Source organism: Zosterops lateralis (genome assembly GCF_965231275.1).
Source record: "Zosterops lateralis genome assembly, chromosome: 2".
NCBI classification, from domain to species: Eukaryota; Metazoa; Chordata; class Aves; order Passeriformes; family Zosteropidae; genus Zosterops; species Zosterops lateralis.
In genome coordinates, this window is record NC_139763.1 from 74,399,453 (window position 1) to 74,425,621 (window position 26,169).

Below are 26,169 nucleotides of genomic sequence, written 5' to 3' on the forward strand. Positions count from 1 at the left end.
GCATTATCTTCTATGGAAAATGTTATGGTTGGGCATCATTTGCATATTACAGTTCTATTACAATAGTAGCTACAGGTCTCCAAAAGCACTGGAGATTATTGTACAAGTACTGGAAATACATAAGCAGAAAGTACCATGCTCTATGCATTTACTACCTCTAAATTTTGATTTATTGATCTATTTCCTGGATAACTGTTTTAAGTATCGAAATGCACACAATTCGACTGATGTGCTGTTCTGACAGTAATGCAAAAGTAACAGGGTGTGGCTGGAATCTCAGGCTGTAACACCCTGCACATCCCTCTGGGTGTGATGATGAATTTAATGGACAGACATCACTTTGGTGCCACAGCGACATTTGAACTAGCAAGAAAAACAGATTCTTTTTTTTAAATGTTTTCCAGAACTGGCTGAACTGACATATTAAATATTAAAATTACAAGAAATGCCAAAAGGCAGCATCAGTCCATGAGAACTGCAAAGGTTTCAAAGGAGCCCAAATCTGATTCAAACTGTCTTTCCAAGCAATAGCAGAGGAGCCATGTCCTACCAAATGAACCATGAAGTTTGTTGAAGCAATTAGTAATCAAGAACTTTCTATTTTCAAACAAAGTAAAAGCACCTTCAAGTAAATCAACAAGCTTAGAGGATACAGTAACTTAGGCCTCATGCCCTCAACACATGATGGTAAACTACCATGCTATCTGAACTTCTGTGCATAGCTGTGCTGTTTCACTGCTATCTCATCCACTCAAGTTGGGAATTTCTTTCTTATACTATAAATGTCAAGAACTTGGCAGCTTGCAACAGACAGGCTAGACAACGTAACACCCATGCCTCTGAGAAATCCAGTATTTCAGATAAGGATCCAAGGTCAGGATTTCATTTGCATTAATTTTATTGTTTTATTCACATTGACTTCACATAACATTGATGTAAGACTGCACATTTGCATAGTATGTCTGAACATTGATAGTTAAACCTTATTAAGGAGGGACACTACTATGATAAAACAAGTTTTTCAAAAACTGAATGTATTTACAGCTTGCCTGCAAGAATGACACTTTTCTGTTATCCTTAAATTAAAAACTGCAACAAAATGGCCTTAAAGGGTAATTACATGGCAATTAAAATTTTTCAAAGCTAATTTATGTTTGTATCTGCAATACTGACAGACAGCCCAAGTTTGATTTTACTCTTGGGCTATTTTGAAACTTTATCATTATTTTCCTCTGCTCAATTCAGATTGATCCTTCTCTGCATTTTAAAAGATCTCAAAAAGCCAAAGGCAGAAACAGAGGTTTGTTGGTGTTTTCATTCCAAGTAAGATGATGCTGGATTCCTCTAACTCTCATCCTCCCCCAGCCAGCTGCTCTGTCACTTCTGACATAAATTGGTGTAACTGCAACTTCCTGTGGCAGCTGGAGGTGAATGTGACACATCACCAGTGCCTCTGGTTTGTGCAGAGCCAGGATGAAGCTTACACTGACATTCCACGCTACTTCATGTAATGCTTTATGCACTACAAAAACCTGGAATACCTAAATGCCAAAAATAGTTTTTAAAAGCATTCCCTTGGAACATTGCCTTAGACATTTTATTCACAAAGCTCCCACTGAGCTCCTCAGGCACTTTGATTTAAATCTCCTTGTGTAGGAAAATAAGAACAGCATTCCACTGACTCACTAAGTGTCCATTCTGCAGGCCTCCAAGATAGGTCACATCACATAGCCTACCTCTGCAGCACAAAGAAACCACCATCCATCCCTCCCAAAGGGGTTTTAAGGTACCTGTGCCAGGAGGCATTGTAGAAGTGCTTATTCCACCTCATCAGCTATAAATGAAAGTTCAGGCAGACTAACTCACAGAGGACATCTATAGCCAGGTGAGATGAATCTCAAGAGTTTTAAATATTTCAACTTGACTCATTTTACATCCCAGTTCAACAGCAAGTTTAAAACTCTTGGTTTCTCTAAGCTTTCACAATCCTCTTTCCATTTTACCCAATCACTAAGGTTTACCAGTATACCTTCAAGTGTCCACACTAGCTCACACAAATAAAAATTTATTAACACTAATACAGAATCTCTGCAATCATATATTTCTCAGGCTTTGGTATTTCTGGATTTCTCACCATGTAGACTTTGGTTGTACTCTTTTGATTTGACCTACGTATGTAAGAAAAAAATTACATGAAAGATTTGCCTATTATCCTTCCAACTGTGTTTCCCTGCATCTCAATTTGAACTTTTGATTTTGTATAGTTTTGAAGAGACTTAAAACAACTACAGAATCCACAGGCTAATGATATACACAGTTCAAAAACAAAACCAAAACAAAACCCCAACAAACCAACCAGCCTCAGAAAACCAACATGCTGCAGTGCCTCAATAAAACAAGTGGTAAGCTCTATTCCAAAGAGTTCATGGCCTAATAACATTATAAAACCAGCAAAAGGTCAGCAAACACATTTAGTGATGGCAAGAGGCAGTGCAGTTTCCAGAAATGTTTCACAGGCTACTTTTCACGGAAAGTATCTTTTACAACCAAGCTCATTCTCATCCAAGAACCTACTTAGCTATTTGAAGTTAAATCTAAACAAAATTTAAAATGCTTTATTCAATGCATTGGATTTTACCTTGAGAAAGGACGAAATGTCACATTTATTCAAAAGATGTATGACAATATTGATCAAGGTGGGCATGTTGAGGCCTACATGGTTTCACATTTCTAATTTTTCAAATCAAGTAATGCGATCTGCTATTTTTAAGTAACTTTTTTTATTAGTAGCCTTATTTTGAAATTTTCTGTATCAGCTTTCCAAGAAACTCAGATTAGTTGAAGTCGAAGAGAAACTTCAGAGACCACCTGGTCCAAGCACCTCCTCAAACCAAGGTCAGCTAGGGCAAGCTGCTCAGGAAGAAATCCAGTTTTCAATAACCAGCATTTAGAGACTGCACAGCCTTGCTGTTCTAGAGTTCAACCACTCTCACAAGAAAGGTTTTATCTGGGTTTAAATGGACCTTTTTGTACAGACGTTTGCCTGTTGCCTCCTCTCCTGTCACTGGGCATCACTCAGAAGTCTCTTGTTCTCTCTTACTTATGTTTCTCTCCCAATACAGGAGATTCTCCAAGTGCTCAACTATCTCTGGTGGTTCTTCAGCTCCAAAGACTGCTTCCAGGGCATGTCTGAGCTGGCCAGGTATTTGAAGGCCAGGTAACAAATATGAAGGTATTTTTTAGTTCTATTCAACTAACATGCCCCAAGAATTACAGTGTAGCAGATGACTTACTTACCCTTTGAGCTTTCTCTTTCAACTCCTGATCTTGAGCTAAGAACGATTGCATCCTCTTTTGGATGTCTGTAAGTTTCTCAGGATTAATTCTAATTTAAAACAAACAAACAAACAAACAGCTTTAATTATTAGAACATGCCAAAATAAGCACTTATTAGGTTCTCAGGAGCATCTCCACATCTATTGCATTGCTTTAATATGCACAGAGCTATTACCACTGAAATAGCACAAAATGAAAACGTTTTAAGGGTAAAGATTATCCTCCTCACAAAAATAATGCAGAAAAGACATATAGCAGCTGTTTTATTCAGACAGTTTTCACGGAAGGTGGTGAAACTTCTTCCAAAGCAAAGCAGAAATCAGCAGAAAAGAACTTTTAGATTTTATAAAAATATTGCAAAAATACAAAAACAGCATAATGAATAATAGTACTACTTTATACTGAAATAAAAGTCTTCATAAGGAAATTGTCAGCATTTTTAAAAGCTTAAACAGGATTCATTGTGCCAGGAATACTGAAATTTAAGTACTTCATAGAAAGAATAGCCAGGTGAGCAATAATAAAGGACATTGAGATTAAACAGATTTAAGAGCTTCTCAAGTAAATAAAGAATATTGACTGCACTATAGAAATTGCCATTGAACCTACTAAAAGATATAAAGATCCTCTCCCAGACTGTGAATTTTTGACTTATTCCAGTGATACCTACATTATTGCAGGTTTATTTGCTCAGATCTCATCTACTTTTGAGCTGCTACTGCCACCCCAGTGTATCATACAACCTAGCATACTTTGTGGGAGGTTATTCTTACTAAATATGAAAACAAATAACAAATATTCAAATATTCATTCCCTTACAATTTCAATTTCTTCACTCTGTTCAGATACAGTCAGCACTATTAGCTAAAGTTTTAGTCAAAGACCAAAAAACATCAGTTCCAGTTTCTAGACAGCACATAATTGGCTCTAAAAATGTAAAGGCATAAGATAGAAAAAAAGAAGCATGAAAAATTGAGTGAGGAACAAACTGACCAACAAACCTTTGAAATATAATGATGCAAAAAGTAAGGAAGGGACAGCATGAGTTATAAAAAAAATTAATATGAACACCAGTAGTAAGACAGCCCCGAAAAGTGTTCGATTGCTGCTAAGTTATGGGAAAGCTATTAGAAGATGACCTCAAAGCCCTTAAATTAGCCAGTGCCTTTTTTCCTCATTCTCACTCAAAGTGGCAGCTGCAATCAGTCAGCTAACAACAGCTACAGCAGAGTGCAAGCTCACACCAGAATCACAAATCATGGGAGACCAAGTACTCCAATAAATCAGCTGGGTCAGAAGAAATTTGCTCCATAGCAACTGGAGAAAGTAAAAGCACTTGGAGTCACAGTTGTATCTAATCATAAGAATTCATCTGAGATGAAGGAAAAAGAATCCTATCAAACATAGCATGTAAATATGGTGCTCATATTCAAAAGAGGCAAAAAGGAAGTTAAACAATTAACTTTTTCTTGATACCAAAAAAAGCAGTCTGTAAGGACCGAAGAAAATAAGCAAATACAGCTAACATAGCTTAGTCAGAAGCAAAATATGATTCATCAGTTTGATTATCCTCCATAGCAGCATTAGCAGGTTTTAAGAATGGGAAAGAAACAGCAGATGTCGTACTTGGTGTCAGGAAAACATCTGGCAGTTGTACATTCTCATAACAGAGGGAAGCATAGCCTTTGTGAAATCTTTAAGTTATGCAAAAATGGCCTTGGAGCACTACTCAAACAGTATCTGAGACTGCCAACTACTCCTGGCTGCCACTTCAAACTCAAAATGCTTATGAAGTTCCAGTTTGCACCTGGACAAGCTATAACTCATTATTTTCTATTACCTGATTATTGGAGGAATATGATTCATTATTTATAAGAGACTATATGTTATTGAGGCTCCAAGCCTAACGGACAACAATTCTAGACAAAACACAGCAACAATTTGTAGACTGCATATAAATTTTGAGTAACTTGAAATTTGCAAGAAAAGAGTTTGAAAAAGGCAAAAACCCACAAGATACTTCACATTTTAAAGCATGGCTATATAATGTGGTATAAATCTAAGCAATGTCAGCTAAGAACATGGTACCCCAGGCACATTTTGAGCTTATGTGTTTGTTAATGAATGAGCAAATGTGCAGCACTGACTATCAAAAAAACAGAAGCAGTACTGAATTCTCTCTTCTCCAACACTGTATCCTGACAGTCACCCACTATCATCTTCCTCTCATGCTGAGATTCAAAAAAATGAGAAAGCTGGCCACTGTTAAATTGGATTTTGGCTTTAATGAGTATGCTATTTCTTTCTGAACAAATAAAACTCTTTACAATAAATTGTATACATGTGACTATTAGGAGAACACTGAAATGAATTACCATAATTTATAAGCTTGCCTAAATGGCTAAGAACCAGTGAGCTAAAACCAACCATGCAAAGACCAGAAGGGGATTTTATAACATTGTCTGCCATTTTAAGCAGGCTGGTTATTTCTTACTCTGTGATCACATATCTTACCTTTAAGGAGCAGTACAACTTTCTGAAGCTACAGTTTTGCCTACCAGTTGCATATATGGCCACACTTGACTGTGCCATGATGTAAATATGAACTGATCAGACAGCAATCTCCAAATTTCCTGGTTGATACAAAGTTTGATTTCCTCCTATTTTCCCTGGTTTTAATACTAGGATATAAGCACTGTTTTAACTAGACGTTCTCTTTTCCCCACTCTTCTCCAAAACAGAATTTAAGCAAGAAAGATCAACAACCACCTAAAAGACCCTGTTGCCCTGATGTAGCAAAACAGTTTCCATTCTACACCCAGCCTCCAAGCAGGAGCAGCAGGTTTTGCCCTGTGCTCTCAGTCTGGAAGGTGGCTACACTAGACAACCTGAAGGCTGAAGGGATGGGGAAGGGCTGGCACCTACAGAAGGCTCACCCCAGCAGATCACACACAGGTGTATAAGCACACTGATTAGTGACACCAATGTATTGTCTTACAGTAACTATGGCAACTGGAGGCAGTGAGTTTTAACAGATCCGCTATATTAATACTACCAACATGTGGAACACACATCCAAGTATTACCCACTGTGAGAAAGAAAAAAGAAGGAAAAAAAAGGTGGTTTGTTGTTGTTATCGCTCTTTTGTTCAAAAAACAACATTTTTTTTGCGATAACATTAAAGAAAGTGATATTACATCATGAATATCTATATACTTGCACTTCTTTTGGTAAAATTTTCTAGACACAAAATCTGTTACAGTAACCCCTGAGGAAGCAGCTCTTACCTTTTTACACAACAAAGTTGGATGCAACAATCTAACCTCAAAATACTATCAAAAATAATTTAAGTTTACAGCTTGCATGGAAAACTTGGAGATTACACACTTCTTTAAAATATTTACATACCACTTAATACTTTCAGAGTACCTTTTTGCCGTATTTGAATGCTCTAAGATATCATATTTACTACTGCATATTTTGCACCTTTTCTTGCTCTGTTTGAACAATGAAGAAGTTATGTACTGTTAAAAGTATTACCTGTAAATTGGCAGCTTGTGCAGACTAGAAGGAACTAGTCTACTGAAAACCTTTACAGGCAGCTTTGATCTAAAATTGAAAATTAAGGAAAGAGCCTAAACCCTAGTCTTTCAAACAGGTATCAAGGAAAATAGAAAATTTCTTCCTTTCTCTACTTTAAAATTATGGATCTGTTTTAAAAGGTCTGTCTATGTGAAATAAAGGAACATAGAAAATAGTTTACAAATCACAAACTATAAAATAAGAAAATTAACAGTTCTTATGACCACTATACCAGACAACAAGTTAATAAGAACAGCAAAATAAACATTTGAATAGACAACAATGTTTTAGAAACAAGCTTTTTACCAAAAGTTTTCAGAGTGAGTTTCAGAAACTTCAAGAGTTAAACTCTGTTGGCAGTGAGCAATGCTCATTATCCTCTAATTCCCAAGTTAGAATTCTTAAAAATCTATAATTAGGTGAATAAGCACAAACAACAGAAGACTTCACCAAAAGACCTGGAACATGATCCAAGTTCATGCAACTTCTTAAACAATTTATAAACTGACAAAACACACTGGGGTTGTATTAATTGAGAAACTGGCTAGAAGCAAACAGCATGAGAAAATTTGTAGTGAAAAACTTCTAGAATCAAATTGGTTTGCAATCCACAAGAAGAACATTTTAAGGATTTTAGTTAGCCTCTTACAAGGACAATGCTACATCTTTTAAATCTTAACACACTTAGGCAGATAATTCTAAGTGAAATCATTCCCCTTCATTATGATGTTATAAATTCTATTAAAGTTTGTTTTGAAGAGTGAAAAAGTAGATCTTGGGGCAGGAAGTTAAAATATGTTATCAATCAAAACTCTTGACTTTTCTAATAATGATTCCAATTAAGAATATTACTTAAATGTATTTATAATACATATGTCCTAGTGGCTTGCTACAAAAATTAATTTTTGGATTATTGTTAAAAAAAAACCCAAAGAAAACAGCAACAAAAAACACCAGAGCTTTCCATTAAAGTAATGTCAGATTAACAACAATATGTTAAGAGATGCAGCCATGAATGTCTCTCCAGAGACTCACCTAACTTGGTTTATAAATATAATATGCATTTATTGGTGGTGAAATATTTGCCCTATTACAATTGGACTAATATCCCTGTACAAAAACAGATTTCTATTTATATGGATAAATACAGCCTAAAGAGGTTTTTTACCACTTCCTTTGATACGCTGTTCAAAAAATTAACACCATTACTTACCACATTAAAAGCTTAGCTGACAAAGGGGAAATATTTATAATGTGCATGAGATCAGACATTTATTTACTGAATATAAAAGTAAGATAAATTACTTGAATAACTACTATTTTAAGAAGGAAAAATGAAGTTTATTAAGAGAGAATTTAAAAGGATCTGCAGTAAATTTAAACCACTGCAGTAAAGTACTGTGATGCTTAAGAGAAAAGAAAATATCAGACTTCAGTTTCTTTACTGATATTATCCACATTCAGTTGGTGAGGTTTTGTTTGGGTTTGTTATTAAGTACTTGTTGGACTGCATGCTAGTACTTATTTCACTGTTTTAGCAAAAATTGTTTATGTTTGAAGTTCAGGCACATCCTGTGTGGATTTGATACACGTGTTTAACCAGAAAAGGTGGATTTATTTCACCACCTGCTCTGTACTCAATTTGTTACACAGAAATAGCAATTACAAGTACAGTTCAGGAGAGCCTTTGAAACAGCATATCCTATACAACAAAAATACTTTAAAAAAATAAAACGAAACCTTAAATCCATGAAGTGCTACATGCATTATTTCTATTCTCTGAAGAAATGTCAACCTGTAAATTTTGAGCAAACCTGAAGACTAAGCAATGAAGTGTAAATAACCACCTAAAGTTTCATCCCAAGTTGATTTCTTCTCAAAAACCATTGTTCTACAGAGAAATTCCGTATAGTTAATTCTCTTTGCTTAGATATCCGTATCTTCACATGCAAGCCACAGCTTTTCAAAATAAAACGGTCCTAGCTTTGCTCATACCCACTCAAACAGAAACTTACATTTTCTAGCTTGTCATCCTTCTCTGATTTCTTTCATGTCTGCTGTACAATTTTTGGCATGGTGTGGCCTGAACTTTCTAAGTGTTAAAAATGGAGTCAGGCTCATATCACATTTTCTGGCTTGTTTTCAATTCCTCTTCCGTATTTCCTCCACATTCTCTTCTCTCTTTTAATTCAATATCAGACTGACAGGCTCAAAAAACAATAAACTCCTTCCTACCTATTGCTGCAAAATAAGAAACTACCATCAATTCTTTCAGCAGTACTCCTTTTTATTTTCCTTTATATTTTTTACAGTTAGGATTTTTGTGTTTCCTACATAATCCATTACTCTGCGTTTCACAGAAAATGGAAGCATGCTTTTTTATTTTTACCTGGCATTGTTACATTCTGCAACTCTTTCAAAGTCAATTCTATTTGTACAGATAGCATAGCTCCTTACAGGTTTCCCTTGGAACCCTCTTTTTAGTATGTAAAATGACCATCTTTTACTTCCTGTCCTTCAACTAACTGATTCAGAAAGGTCATGACAAATTCGAGAAATAGTACAGAACTAAAGAAAAAAAAATAGATAAGAGAAACAAAAATGATAACAGCAATAAAAACATACAGGGACAGATTAAAGAAATTGTAATTGTTTAATCTGCAAAAGAGAAAGAGAGCATTATCATGCTCAATTACATAAAAAGTAGCTGCAGAGAGTGAGAGAATACATCACTTTCCATATATTCTTGGCACAAGACAAAAGAAATATTCCATTTAAATTACTTACAAGTCTTATCAGACACTTGAAGAAAAAAATGTTAATGGTAGTAACTGTTGAGTAGGGATGAGTCTCTTTGGGAAATTGCAAATATATTAATTGGCGTATGATAAGAATGATTTGTGCAGCATCCTGCCTTTGGGAACAGCAATAAAATAGGTAACCTCTCAAGGTCTTTTCCTTCTACAACACTACCAAAACTAATTCATTTTTCTGATTTGTCCAGCTCCAGGCAATTAAAGCACTTTATCAAGATTGTCACAGACTCATCACACATTACTCTCGCAGAAAGAAGGCTGAATAACAGACAGACCATTAGCCACTTACTTGATTTCACTGATAGGTACTTTCCTTTGTGCCAGCTGTTCCACCATGCCTTTTTCTTCTGAAGGAAGCAATACTAACAATGCTTCACCACCTTCTTTGTACCTGATCAGAAGGAGGAAAAAAAAAAAAACAAACTTCAAACAAACATGAAAAAATTAAAGTTTCTGCTGATGTTTTTCAATAGCCAATGAGAAATTACATTTGATTCCTTAAAAGAAGTTCAAAGAACAAAACCTCTCACATAACAAAGGGAAAAGAAGAGGCAAAGCAGTTAAGTGACTTGCCAATATCCCTATCTGAGCTGATTTTAAAACCATGCCTAGAGTTCTAAACATCTGGGGCTAAGATGAGGACTCAGATCAGTGAATCTTCTCTTTCCTTGATTGAAAGCGCTTGATCAAAGCGTATTTTGATGACAGTACTAGGAAATCCAGCTACTTGCATTCAACCTTTGCCATTAGGCAAGGCTGAACACTGGTTCTGATTCCCTTTGCATATCCTGGAAGACAAAAAACTGATTCTCTTTGCAAATCCTGGAAGCCAAAAACAGGAAAGGTTACGAAAGGGTAAGTGCCTTGGTCTCAAGTAACAACTCCTTCTTACATGTTCAGTAAAGGCTAACAGGTGACAGAGACATCACTGAAAGAAAAGCATAAAAACAGGAGCTCTTTCATTTACAGAAGCAGCTTCCAGGTGCAAAAGAAAAGACACAATCAGACTTATCCCACAAGAAGGTATCTAGCATTCACTCTTCAGAGCACTTAACAGGCTGTGTCAAATGCAGATGAGCTGGTAATTACTCAAGATACATGGTTAGCAAAGACATTAAAAATCAGCTAATTTATGCTTAAAGCATCTTCTTGATCATTTCCTTTTTGTGCAAGAAAATATCAGTTCCTGCTTTTGGCACCTTTTTGTTTCAGGAAGGAAAAAGTAGGAAAAACTCAATAGCATTAGTAAACAAACAACACAATGGGTTTGAGTTCTACTGGTGGGTGCTGATGAACTTGCATGCACCAAGTCTGTACCTATTGTAGTATATACACTGTTTCCCTGTCTATATTTACAAATACTTCTTAAAGTACAGATTGATAGGAAAATACTGCACAGTCCTTCATTACAAAGAAAATAAAATTCCAACTGAATTTCAGAAATATGCCAAAATTGGACAGAATTCAACTCAGAATCAACTAATGAGAGCAATGTGTAGGACAAAGCAAAACAAGACTGGGAAGTTGCTCTGTAGAGCAGCTTTAAACTCCCTTCTTTAGGGAGGCCAGGGAGCACAGAAGGATGCTCTCAAGCACACCAAACAAGAATCATACCATTAACTGACAAAAATAATTTCTAGTGGAATACAGGGAGCCCACATTTCTCCAAGGATAAACAGTTATCACTTGGCAAAAACAGTACTGCAGAATTGTTTGAAAACTATAAACACTATCTGTCACAGCACAGTAAGCAATGCAAGTAGCAACAAAATCTGCAGTTAAAACAGTCTGACAGCTTTTATTACAGCTTTCTGCTCTCATTTGATGAATTTGAAAGATCACAACAAAATGCTTTTGGATGCCTGGAATTTTTTTTTTTTCCCAATGCTATATATGATGGGTTTGGATACCAACTTCTAAAGGTAATCTACAAATGTCTAGTAAATGTTTTCATCATGGAATTTTAAACTTTACATTCTAGATTTTGAAATTTTACATGGAAATAAAATCGATACAAAAGAAGAATCTGTTGCATGCAAACATCATGCAAATTTACTGATTATGCATGGATTGATAAGAGTACTTCGGTACTGTACAAAAACTAGCCTGATTTAAATCCATTTCATTAGTAGACCTAAAATGTTCTTAATACAAAAATATCAGCTTGTACGTATGTTTGGCTTAAGGCAATTTATTATCTTTACCAAGCACTGCTGACCAAACATCCCATGAATGTTTGCATCCTTTCTACAATAATTAAGGTTGGGAATAACTTGCTTACATAGACCAAGTGCACCTCTTACAAAAGTTCTATATTTCAACCCAACCAAATTACAAATGATATATCCACAAGGTGGGTGCCTGTCGGACACTGCCACTACTCTGAACAAGCAATGAAATCCTGGAAAGCCACTGAACCTTAGAGGACTTTGCAGTTTATTGTAAAAATTAATGATCATACTACCAAGACAGCCAATTATTCATCAAAAGCACCTGAGCACTCAGAGCACTGTTGGAAAGAAGGATGAAAATATTCTCTTTTATGTACCAGACAGGAAGACAGAGAGAATATTGCTGGCAATACCAGTCTCACCAATTTAGAGTACAGAATAATGCAGTTCTGCTTTTCTCTCCAAAGCAGGTGACATGAAAGGAAAGGACTCCAACAAGTACTACATGAATGATCTGGTATCTGCAAAAAATGTCTGTTAAATTTCTTAACAATCTTTGTCATTTGTCAAGAAAAGTCTTGATTGATATATAAACCCATACAAATGGTGTTTCCAGATTCCTTAAAGTTAGCCAAAGGCATGGATTTGTGTAGTTTTGTTGCTTGTGCTATTTCTTATCTCAGAGGGCCTGACTTGGCATTATTAAATTGTTTCTTTATCATATCTCTTTTATTCAGTGTGCAAAACACTGTCAAAGGCCAGTGTCATAGAAATTACTGAAGAAATACTCATCAAAGGCCAGAGAGTGCAGATATCCTCTCTACAAGCCACAAAACCAAAATCTGCAATGATACAGAACAGGAAAAATCATTCTATGCTTGTTTTGTTTTTATAGCTTTCCAGCAGTATCCACGAGGCCATTTATAAACAGGATCCAGGGTCAGATAAACTTCACTCTTACCCTTAAAAGTTGATTTTGTGTTATTAGTGCTAAACTCATTGTATGCTGAGTCAGTAACTGCTTCAAAAAGTACAAATCCTAAAGGCACAATCCATAAGTAATTCACAAAAAAAGCCAAACATTATATATGGTATCTACGGACATCAACTATTTCAATGTTTACATTAAGTCTTGAAAAGCCTTTACGTAGACAAAGTAGTACTAAATAAAAAAAACAGTCATATGAAAATATAAAGAAAAGAGAGGTTTTCAAGTATTTAATACTTTCTCATCTTTTGCCACCTATTAAGAAAAAAAAATGACATAAGAAATATTTCTCAGAGCTATGCCTTCAGAAATTCTAAAGGACTGAAAGATATCTGGTAACTATTGATGCAGTGCAATCCTTTTCCTTACATGTTTTGGAAATATTATCTTTTAAATGCCAGTAGTTTAAAAGAATTGAAGTTAAGGAGGAACAGTCTTTTATACAATAAAGGAACCCCTCTTATACCATAATCATGACTTAATTAATTAGAACAAACAGTTTAATAACAACACTGTTCTTCAGAGGTAAATACAAAAATGAAAACACCACAGCCTGATAAAGCTAAAAACCAAATGATCTTAAATACCATTTAGGCAGGTTTGTATCTGTTCAGTGGACGTTTACTTAAAGAAAGCAAAACACAGCCTATAAAAAAGGAGGTTTAGTTGGGCAGAGTATTATCCTATTTCTCAAAAATCCCAAAAAACAAAAAACACCAACCAGAAACCAACCTCGTGTGCTAATCAGAAAAATATAGTGTTAAAGACAATCTCAAGAAAAGAGGCTTCAGTGGAAAATTTAAGTTTTCCAAAGTGTTCCCTCTGCATATTTCATACTAAAAGCTTCCATACTGGCAAATATAGGAAAGGACAAGCTACTAAAACCTGGCATAAACAGTAACAAGAAGAGTTAGATCTGCACAAAATTTGTTTCCATTTATAATGCCTAAAACATAGGAGAAAAGAACATCCTTTATTATCCTACAGGAATAAAGATCCCATATTATCCTACAGGAATAAAGTTCTCCACCAAAGCAAATGAAGGAACATCTCTGTAATTATTTTTAGCACACAAATAAAACCTTTAAACTTTTACAGATGACAAAGCAGTGAAGAAACAACCTTGGTTACTGTAATTCTTCAGCAGGAGGACTACTTATGCAGATGAGACAATATTAGAAGTTCTCCTTATTCTTGCTGACTGCAGCCTTCAAGTTGTCCATCATCACCAAAACCTAACATCTGTCCCAAAATGCTAACTTTGGTGAGTTATTATTCAGTAAGTATGTACTTTGACTCTGCTGAAGAAAAGTGAATTAAAAACCTGAAAGTAATCAAACTTTCTTGGACTGTGTAGTAATTGATGATATCCTGTCATCTCCTCAAGGTGATCAAGAAACCAGAGAAGGAACTCATCTTTGCACTGTGATCTTAACAGTCTTTAAGGGTACAAGATACGATTTATTCCAAGTCCATGGAAAATTGCATCTTACTTGCAGGAAGTCTTCAGGGGAAAGTCTTCTAGCTCATATGTGTCTTACTTTCTAGAGTCTACTGACTTCAATATTTTTGAAAAAGGCAAACAACTTCTCTGCAACTCAATCATGACTTACAAGCAGGAAGCTGTGAAAATCATCATTAGTGCTATAAAGCAAAGGGTCATATTTACAGTGACTGCAGATAAGAAAAAGAAAGATGCCTACAATCAAGAGCAAGTGCCAAAAGCAGACAAAACCAAAGTGGGATAAATTACTTAGGACGATATGGTAGTAGTTAATTACAAATAGAGAAGAATGGTTTAAAAATGTTCAGAACACTATTTCCTTAGCAAAGAAACATGAAGTGTTGCCAAATAGCTTCACTTGATTAAATAATAATAAAAAAAAAAATAAAAACACTAAAATTAAGAGGATAGTTTATGCACTATGACAGAATCTATCTTTAACTTCTGCTAAAAATCACCCTGAGCCAACAGCTGGTATCACACATGAACAAACAGAATGGCAATAGTCCAGTGAAGAAAGGATGAGGAAAACATGGTTTCCATGCAGGCCAAATAGACACTCAATTGTAGCCTAATTTTAACCTATTTTAATCCATCCTTGATCAGATCCAGTCAACAACTGCATATACCCCTAGGCAATACTATTAAAGCAAACAACATTACCATTATCACAAAGGCAATAAATGAAAGCATACTGTGGTTGTTAATCAATTCCACCTGGCCACACAGCTAGAATTAAGCTTGTTCTAACTACATTCAGAGTACTTCTACCTCCTTGCCATGACCATTGTAACACATGATTCAGTCAAATGGACTCTATTTTAATTGTCAGTGACATATGAGTTGTGGTCATAACAGAATAAAATAGGAATGGGAACCATCTCATGATGGTCATCGGGCACCAGTATTCCGCTGTAAAAGCAAATATCCAGTAGGAAAAAAGTTACAGAAAGTTAACTGTAAGGATAAGATGCATGGATATGCAGACCTTATAGGAAAGGCTATACAGGTTGTCTCAAACAGATGTATTACAACATGTTTCCCTAACATTTGTATTTCAGAAGACATAAGCTGATGCCAAATTTCCAGAGTTAAAGGCAGTATTTCTGCTTTGTTTGGCAAGAAAAAAATAATCTATTTAAAAACTGGCCAAGGAGAAAACTGAGACGATGAGATAATCATAAAATTTGGGGGAGGAGGGTTGCAGATATAAAGATACTTGCATAATAGTTTCCTGAATTGGAATATTTCCATTACAGAAAATGCAATATACAGGAAGTGATAATGTTTTTGAAGGCATTTCCCACACATGAACATGCAGGAACCATAAATATAATTTTTTTATATACTTTGGATGTCATACATTTATCACCATACTCAAAAAAAAAAGTATTTTGTGGGTTTTTTTTTTAATCTGTAACTTGAATGGGATTTTACCAGGTTGACTTGATTAAAGATCTAAGCCTAACTGGGCCAGAATGGATAGCATCAACATACGCTGTCATCTCACCTGTCAAAAGACACAGAAGGAAGTAAGGCATCACTGCAAAATTTGTGAGCTTAAATCATAGCCTATTCTCAAAGGTGTTGCATTCCAAGCCAACAAGTCACCTTCAGATACTTAAGTGTTGCAGAAAGTCTCCAGAGTAAATCCTTTCAGAGAAAGGCAATCAGAGACCAGGGAAGCCAGATCAACTGCTCAGCTGCCTCTTTTTCACCCAGATCAAATCTGCTAGAGATTTACCAGAAGCAAGCAAGAGACTGCTCTCCTCGAAACATTAAGGTCATTAAGTTAGGCATTCAGAATAGCATTAAAACTAATCCCAAAAAATGTGCTTGTTTTTGCATGTGCATGATGATACGCTCTAGTTATGTATTTTCACTCTTCTTCTAATGGACCCTTTGTATATGATACATACTTGCAAAACTATAAATACAAAAATACTGAATAATTACTTCCACTGAAGTGAGGCCAAGTTATTCACTATGTAAGGCAATCATTTATTCACTACCCACCATTCATACACTTTGCAGAGCAGAAATAATTTGGACCACTTGATTTAGCAAAAATAATGTTCTTTAAATCTTTGCACATAATTTTGGTTTCCATAAAGAATCAAGAACAAGACAATTTCATCACATGGAAAAACTGGTGAGCGAAACACAAAAAGCAACACAGACTCCTGTTTCTAGAGCGAAGAGTCACCCCTGCAAACACTGAAAGAAATGGTAGTGAATTATTAGCTAATAACCTAACAATCATGTTTAATATAAGATGGATTGGGAAAAAAGTTAGAGTGAGTCAAGTTTTACTATTTCTAGCATGTAATTTATATGTAATTTTTAAACTGCTTTCAAACTTTTTATAAAACAACTACAGTAGTGAAGGAAAAATACTCAATTGATGCAGGCATTTGTCTGTGTTGCACTTTTTTGTGTAATGGAACAATATAAGACATCTATAAAAATATATCCAAAACATATCAGAATGGATAGTTTTATTCTGAGCAGATCTGTTTCGATCTGAAACACATAACAAATTTGTTCACCTAGACACTATCCTTTAACAAAAAGAAACTAATATCCATACCTACCCCTAAGGGCTTCCATAGAAGTACAATAATTCATATTTTGTTTAAAAATTCAACCATTAAATTTGACTACATAAGCTACTATTTATAAACATATTTCTTAAACAAAGTATCGGTTTTAGGTCTCCAATATCAGGCTCAATGCAGGCAAAACATTCTTTCCAATCATACTGCCTTCTGGGTCTTGTGACATAATGAGGACTGGTGAAATCTAAGCCTCAAAACAAGAACACATTATTTTTCCAGGCAGGAATAGGAAGAGTTTTATCTACCATTTATCATAACTTCTACACTGCTGGATTTCTTTCAGAATATGGTGATCTGCTCCTCTGTTTTTTTTAAATGACAAATGAGCACAGAAAATAAATGCGTATTGGAATTTCTATCTCATCTACATGATCAATGGCCTCTTTTTGTAATATGCATTTCTGTTTAAAACAACAAATCTTTAACAAGAGATCTGTGTGCACTGCAGACTGAAACTGTGCTGTACCATCTAAAGCACGTCTTACCAAAGCAGCCCAATAAAAATTACAACAGACCAGAAAGTGCCTTGACTACTCAGAGCTCACCCAACACAGCAGCCAGCCAGTTTTCATTGCTGAGCCCTCGATTCACCCAAGAGCTTCTTCCCATGGGTTCTGAACAGTCTGACCTCCCACACACAGAGCATTTAAACAACAAAATGGGAACTGGCTTTATTTTATAGTTTTGCTTTAGATCACTTCTAATGCTTTTTTCACTTCTATTTCTTCATTGCATAGACCGTAGCTCAGTATCCTCAAAAAATTACCAGCAGATTTTGCTATGAAGTCAGAGATAGATTCAGTTTATTTTTTCTCTTCCACTGACCGTTTAATATCCTTTTTCTGCCTGGAAATCAGCCCACTTATACCTTTTGGTGAGTTCAGAGAACCATCTGGGTTCTACTCTCACCACAGAACCACAATCCCCTTCATTCGGTCGTACCGGATCAGCGTCCCTGCTTGCCAGCCTTGGTCACAAGAAATAATGGACAAGAACCACTATTGGTTCTTGTGGCTCACCAATCTTACTTAGTTAGTCTTAAAATAAACTGATTTCAAAAGGCCTTGATTTCAAACCTTGGGAGGTTGTTGACTCCTCCAGCCTACACTGGAAGTAATCCATTCCCCAGAGCAGCTGTGTCCACTCCACTGAATTAAAATACATGTGCTTATTTATTTTGTTATTCCACCTTACAGCACAGCTTCACGCCAGCAGGTAATAACCTTGGCCATTTAATCATTCAGTGCACAGGAACACTCCTACCATTCCATTAGGAAGAGAATTCTAGTGCATAACACAGTGCCAGTCAGTACAACTGCAGCATCAGAGGCCGCTATCAGAATGTAGCTAGGATACAGTGTTTAATTTTAGAAATTTAATAAAGTGAATTCCAAGTTAAATGTGCTGTCAACAATGTCTTGTGACCTCCACTGGCAGCTATTTTTACTTAACTTGAGTTAGGATGATGGCTTGACTGCAATATAATGAGATGGTCTTAATATGGCATTTATTTTTAAACAACATTAAAAGTGTTTCAGTTGGTCTTAAAATAAAAATAGAAAAATTATTAAAACAAGGAGTTGTCATCTTGGCCATTCCGATTCTTCAGGACCCAAGACATGTATCGTTGAAATATTTTTCCCAGTTAAAAAAAGAAATAAAAATCAAGCTTCCACCATTGAAAAAGATACTATTAAGTCACTGGCACTTTTAAATGCTTTACTGCCACATTACTCTTAAGGCATATTAGTCTCACTTTCACACATGTAATGTGCAATTACTTAAGGAGAGCCCCAATAAGCATTAATGAGCTTCAAAATGATACTACATGACAGAATAAGATCCTCTATGACCTGCCCCTTTCACCTGTCCATAATTTGACAGGTGTGTGTGTTCTCCAGTACTCAAAAAGCATAAAAAAACACATCGTTCTTAAAAGTCTTCAGTTAAACCTCTTTCAGTCTAATCATCATACCAGTCATTATAAAAATGGCAGGTAACAGAGTATTCGATTTGGGAAGATGGAGTTTTTATTATTCCATTTATTTTCAGAAATATAATTTACTAAAAGAAAAGAAGCATGCCTGTATGCACACTGTTTAATGACAACAACAAAATTACAATTACTTTCCTAAGTCAGTGTAAGCACGAAAGAAAAATAATCAGCTTGGCTGGATTAAAATACCATCAGAAGTCTGAGCCAGTCAGACCTAAATCTTATATAGCCCTGGACATGTTACAGATAAAGACTGCAGAACAAAAATACTTATTCTGTTTAATTCAATGTCCGTCCCCTTAAAAAAAGACTCATGACAGAAAAATCACTAAACTCAAGCAGCAGCTTTTAATAGTCACTTCTGAAGAAAAAAAAAATAAATTAAAGATTAAGTGGAGGGATGAATGTAATGCCAGGAAAGAAAGAAATTAATTACTGAGACTTGCCAGGATATAGGTACATCCAAAATTGAAGGTATCTATGCATGAATAAAAAGATAAAAAACTTTTTGGTGTCTTGTCTCACCAATGCAATCATGACTGGAAGAAAAATGTCCCTATACACTTTTTTCACGCCATACAACTCACACATTGTTTGGAAAAACAGTTGGGGAAAAAAAAAAATGAGCAATAGGGTGCTTCAAAAATTATTATCTTCTGCTGTCCCCTAGTGGCATTGTAACTTGTTTCACAAAATTCATCAAAGAATACTTTACCTGTTGGCTTCACAGGTTACAGAATAGAAGGCATCAATAGAAATTAAAACCCAGAAGAAATTAATTTTGCAGGCAATTGCTACAAGCAGCTTTTATTTAGAGTTTTTGAAACTAAATCCCACAGGAAACACTGCAATCTAGTGCTTAAAACCACTGACTTTTCTCAGAAACTGTGTGGCAAAAATAACATCAAAATTATTTATTGGACTGCTCATGATATTGTCAGTATTTTAGAAATTCTGTCAGTGAACTACTAAAGACTTTGAAAGCAATTGGAAGAAACACCTTCCAGTCACTCCAATTGTAGCATACCTTTCAAGTTTATTAAAAAAAACACCACTCAATATATGTCAATTCTACTATAAAGTAAAAGCATTACTGGACTACACCCAGATTTTCTTGATCTTACTTTACCATAAATCAAAAATGCAGGAGTTGCAATTTATGTTCTTCAGCAGGGTAAAATGCAAATGAAACGTTTCTTAGGGAACACAGTGGCCTTATCTACTTAAAAATAAACTGTTACCTCTTGTCTTAGATCAAGCTTTGCAAAATTGTAAGCCATGTGGGAACAGATCCATGATTGTTAGTCAAAGGTTTTCCAGCCCCTTCCCCAACATAATTTCTTCCCTTTCATATTTACTTTTATATCACAAAATAATTTGACTTTAAAAGTAAACAGTATTTGGCATCCCAGTTTTAATTACAGTTTAATGCAGCCCCTTAATTAGATGAGATATTTAATTTAGCTTTCATTCTATGCAATTATATTGTCATAACGCATGAAAATTTGTAATTATCTCTAACCTCATTAATGAGGACTACTAAATTGCAGTTCAGTTCATTTTCATCAAGTTTCTAGAAGAAACACAAGCTTCTCATATGAACTGTAGCTACTGAAAACAAGTGAAGCTTCCTACTTAACACTCAGATTTCAATGAGAAGTACATTCTCAATTACCCACATCAAAAACTGCATTAGCATATTTACTTATTGCACAGTATTTACTTCAAATTATTAGACATCACCCTTATTTTATTTTCAAAGATTTATTTCATGCTGTTAAAGTTTCCTAAACAAATTTCCTTCCAGGACTCTTTTACCTTAAGGATGGAGGCAGCCTGTATGTTTCTTCAAAATGAATGCCCAGTATAGACAGAATCTGCTGATCTTTGTATCAGATTAGGAAACAGAAAATACCATGAAGCTTTTCCTACAGAATGAATTTGCTTTCACTGTCAGTCAACACCCTCCTGCTCACTCAACTTGCCCAGATGTACTCCCAATTTCCATAAGGTCTTCCTACTGAAAAATTCACATAGACAGAAATGTAATCTACATCCCAGTAGGCATCCAGCACAACCCACAGCTCTGAGACAGACACTCTGCCCCAGTTCTCTACCTAAATCTACCCCCTGAGCAATCACATAAGGTTGTATTTAAGAGGCCACTGAAGACAGACCCTTAAGACAGACTAAAGTCCTCTCAGAACAAAAGCATTATGACAAAGGGGAGTTGTTTGTCTTTGCACCTCTGTAGAGCTGTTTCCCCATGCTAAACTTACTTTAAATTGCTCTTCTCAGCTCCTAATGAGAATTGAGAAAAGGCCTGAGGATTACAACTCCAGGGAGGTGCTTTAATTGAGTGACAGGGCTCAGAAAGAGCTCAACCAGCATCCTAAACACTGCCAATTAAAAACAGTGCCAAATACATTGTTTTCCTTCCATGATGACAGTATGCCATAAAGACAAAATTACAAGCCTTCTGTGGAAGGCACACAGGACTAGAAAAAAAAAAGAAAGACAAAAAAGAAAATATTATAGAATTCTAACCAAGCCCATATGCTTTTCTCTCAATTGGTATACATAAGATCACATCTAAACTTTAAATTAGCAAAATAGCCACGTGCTTTATCTAATTATATACAACACTCACTGACTTTGTTCATTGACAGTTTTTTTTCAAAGTCATTTAAAAATTTATCATTCCCTTTTACTATAGAAGATCAGAAAATGGAAAGCAGACAGACAGAATGGGGCAGAAATGTTACCAATTACAATGAAAACATGGCTAAAACATCTACATTTTGGAAGAGTGCTGGAAGTGCACTCATGGTACAGTCACCAAAATTTACAGCCTTCTCATCCAGGAACACAGATCTCAAATTCTTATAGTGTTGAAATCCTATTTTAAGCAACTGCTCTGTCATTAGGTTTGACAACTGCCTATATTGCAAGCTCCACTACAAACAAGTTAAATTAGAGGCAAGATCTAATGCTATGTCTTGCATTTCATCCTTGAGATAATTGCATGAGGCTTTTCATCTCCTGAATTACATGCAGTAACAGCTTCTGTTTCACTTAAAAATCTACTTCAGAGATGAAGGACCTGGTTTTCAACAGTGTATCTGGGTAACTCCCTTCCATCATAAAGCTTAGCCACAAATATTTTAACTAAAGCTATGCTTAACAATGTAAGTCCACATAAGACTTAGAAAATTAAAAATTTAACCTGTAATTAACATTTGATTCCTTCCTCCCAAATTAAAATAAGGAAGAAGTATTTCCATTCTTTTGAAGAGTCTTCAATTACACAAAGAAATTGGATCCACAGTCTAAAACTTTATTTATCTAAAAATGTCAGCAGCAAAACAAGCTTTTCCACCCACAAACACACTCAACTCATCCTTTGAGGTAATCCAACCAAGAGAAAAAGGTTGCCTATTTCCTCACTATTAATCTTCCCTAATCAGATGGAACAATCAGGGATATTTTGGTCTCCTATAACAAGTCTCTGAAGCTAACTAAGAAATTATTAACTTAAATCATTATTCTTAACTAATCTAAAGGCTCTTTTAGTGATAACAACCTTTTTCTTTCTAATTTATATCTTTTTTTTTTTCAAGTGAGTCATTAGCTAATGATCTGTCCCTACAGTGATCTCATTTTAAACATTAAAATACTAATGAAAAGTTGAAAACAAACCTGGCTGTTCTTCCCACTCTGTGGATGTATGTGTTTGCATCTTCTGGACAATCAAACTGAATGACCCAATTCACTGCTGGGAAATCTGTGTAAAGAAAAATATACACCAAATAAGTTCACTGGACTCAATACCCTCATATTCAAGAGCATTAATTCCTGTAAGAACTACCACTTGGACCCATTTACAGACATTAGGTGCAACCTCTGAAAAAAAATAATTAGTTGCATGTCTTAGCATACATAAACAATCATTCTCTTCATCAAAGAAAGTTAAATTAATTGTGTGTTCATTTCCTAAATTATGATAGTGCAATGAATGGAACATAATTTCGCACTTGACTAGAACAGACATGCTTTGTGTCATGCAGATGATAAAATGCCCCATGGTTAACAATTATGTAACAGTATCTGACCCACTTTTCACCCTCACTGTTAATATCCTACCCCACTGGGGTGTGAAGTTAGCTGTGGTGAGACTGCATCACTTCTGCTGTCACAGACAGAAGCACCATAGCCACTCTCAAAGGTGGGAGGGGGTAACCAAGCCTGACAAAAGTCAACCTTGACTGTGAATGGTATTAATAATAAGCATTTTCTAACTGCTGCACTTCACTCAGCAGCAGCATCCTTTGCACTGAAGTGTTACTTCCAAACCAAATCTGCAGCTATACTGTATTCCAGAATTATACCTACACTCCAAACCAAACTAACCATACCCAAATTAGATAGTCACTGGTGAGATTTCAGCAGAATGGAAGGTATGAGAACCAGTTTTCATTCCTTACTTCAGTTTTTAAAGCACCTTCTTTCTTTTTGTAACATAGTGACAAAACCTCACCTTTTGGACAACAGAATTTGCTATCTCAAAGAATGACTGGACTCTTGTGTTGTACTGGAGGCACTTAAATGCCTCTAAGAACTAAAAGAAAAAAATCTTTTTACCCTCATTTATTTTTCTGTCTCCTTATCAATAGAGTCCTATGATGCCACTCATATATCAGACATTAAAATTTCAGGTTTCCATTTCCACATACTGACAGATTTGCAATTTTTCATATCCTTTGGAATAACCCACACGACACAGGCACACCAGAAATACTTAAAACTGCTGGAATCTTGCCTTACAGCATGTAGTAAACAAATACATCACTGTTTCCATACCACACACGTTTCTCTGGGATAAAAAGAAAAGGTAAGAACAGACAAATTTGGCCTCTTCAGTAAAGAAACAGAACTCTAAGAAGCATCTCTATTTTGAGCTCCTAAGCAAACTATAGCTTCATTTTTCAAAAATTGGGTCAGTCTGCAGAGTATAATGTCTGATGAAGCCTCAAGAGGTTTAGCTGTTGCTTCTGTGGGTACCTACCCAGACCACGAGCTGCGATATCTGTGGCGAAAAGCACTGCTGCCTTTTTCCGAACAAAACAAGTGTAGACTTCCATTCTCTTCATCTGCTGCTGCTTGCCATGGAGTGCCAGGACAGGAAGACCAGGCTGAAGCTTACAGAACACTCTGAACAGATACTGAACCTAACCAACAAATCAGGGGGGAAAAGAATTACCATGCACTGTTAAACATTTTAAGTTCATATACAGTGTATATAGCAACTGACATGGTACATCAGATTAAATAAACTTTTCTCCACATCAGAGAAAAAAGACATTGAGACCTTGTTACACAACCAGGTACTAAAAAGACAAAAGCAACTGTAGCAAAAAATTGCCATGCCTTTCAATGGCCTTTCCTAAAGGAAACTAGAGTAGGTAATAGCAAGAACAACTTGGGTCATGAGTACTTAGATTGTAGGCAATGGACCAAAGTATGAAAAGTCCACCAGAAGCACTTCTTTTAGACAGTACTGGAGGGGTGCTGTGTTTTATGCTTGCCACTCAAGTCAGTCTACAGTCCCAGTTTACTATTTCAAGTTCCAAGAGGTTCTCTTATAAAATCAGCCTGTTTACTCTTACCCACAGTACCCATGATGCAGCATTATTTTACAGCAGGCAGCAGCTACCTACCATCTTTTTCAGAAAGTAATTACATAAACTGTGTATACTGCAGGAACAGCTGCAGCTCCAAGAATTTCTGCACAACTAAGCCAAACGCTTCAGCACACTCAGCAGTCAACTGCAGAACAAAAATATTGCAACCTCTTCTACAGGTGAAAGAATTGCAATGAGCATTTACTAGGCCATTTTAAAATGGTCAATTATTGTAAACATTAGCCTTGTATTATACTAGAAAGCAATACCTGCAGTGTAAAACACTTGGTACATGCAGTAGTTATAGGTACAAACACCTGTGCCAAACAAACATGTGCAAATAACTTCAACAGAATGGTCCCAGGACACTTACACAAGCAGGTTTACTTGCTATGTAAGAAAAACCTTTGCCTGTACTATTTCACAATCACACCTTCTCAGACAGATTAGATGTAAAAGCTTGTAAGGAAAGCAAGTACAATAACTGAAATACTTTGTAAGCTAACTATGAAACGTGTCAAAAGACAGAACTGAAATAGCTGGGCCTTACTGACATTAACTTTTAGAATTCATTTTTAACAGCAAACCACAAAAATGGCTAAGAACACTTAGGTCTCCAGGACCTTCCTGCATTGAGCCTGGGTCACTGAACTGCCCAGAAGCCAGCCCCTGAATGACATGCAGCAGTAGGTGATGTTTTGCTCCTGCAATTTTCTGTTGCAAATTAGTTCACAATCTCAGCTCTCTAATGCGTTGACATCTATATGAATATCTTCATTTTATTAGTTTTAAAATTCTGGGGCAGAAGGAGGGAGGAAAAAAAACATACCTCTTTACAGCTTGCAAAAAACACAATGCTCTTCTTTTTCAAATGAGTTCTCAGGAAAGAGTATAACATGTTTACTTTTTGCTGAAGCTCACAGACAACATAGTTCTGATCCAAAGTTGCTGGGGTACTACAGAAGAAGGACAAAAAAGAAACCAAACAAAACCACACCAATAAAGTAAATATAGATAAATCACAGAAATGTCTCACTTTTCTTTTAAGCCATGAGTTTCTTATACATACTCACAAAAAGGAGAAAAGAAAAGGAATCAGGCTGGAAAGCTCTCCCACTTTAAGAAACAAGTCTTAGCAGCTTCATTTGAAAGCTACATCAATTCCCTTATTAAAAGCCAGTGGGGAGGGACAGATGACTTTTGACATTACTTCTAAATTCATTTACTTCCAGCAAGGCAAACTCTTTCCATGTCTAAGCAGCAACATTCAAATTGCCTTGACTTAAAATGCAATTTTGTCTATTAGTCCTATTAAAGCATCATTTGTGCTTAAGGCAATGTCAAAGCACAGTCTAATCACGCACAAAAAAAGCATTGCTGTACATCTACTGATTACACTGAGATGCAAAGTGACTTTCTAAAGCTCTGAATTGTCATCTGAACTCACATTTCTGTTCTTAAAAGCAGAAATAAAACA

At 35.7% G+C, this 26,169-nt stretch overlaps 1 protein-coding gene across 1 annotated transcript in view; it reads right to left on the bottom strand.

Moving 5' to 3' along the window:
- The window catches only part of DDX10 (DEAD-box helicase 10), a 156,705-nt gene that overhangs the window by 120,220 nt on the left and 10,316 nt on the right, over positions 1-26,169 (bottom strand). The window contains exons 7-11 of the mRNA XM_083854830.1: positions 25,522-25,648; positions 24,077-24,239; positions 22,711-22,795; positions 10,024-10,125; positions 3,298-3,385 (exon numbers count right to left, since the gene is read on the bottom strand). Of these exons, the coding sequence (XP_083710956.1) occupies positions 3,298-3,385; positions 10,024-10,125; positions 22,711-22,795; positions 24,077-24,239; positions 25,522-25,648 (565 nt within the window). The remainder of the gene's footprint in view (positions 1-3,297; positions 3,386-10,023; positions 10,126-22,710; positions 22,796-24,076; positions 24,240-25,521; positions 25,649-26,169) is intronic.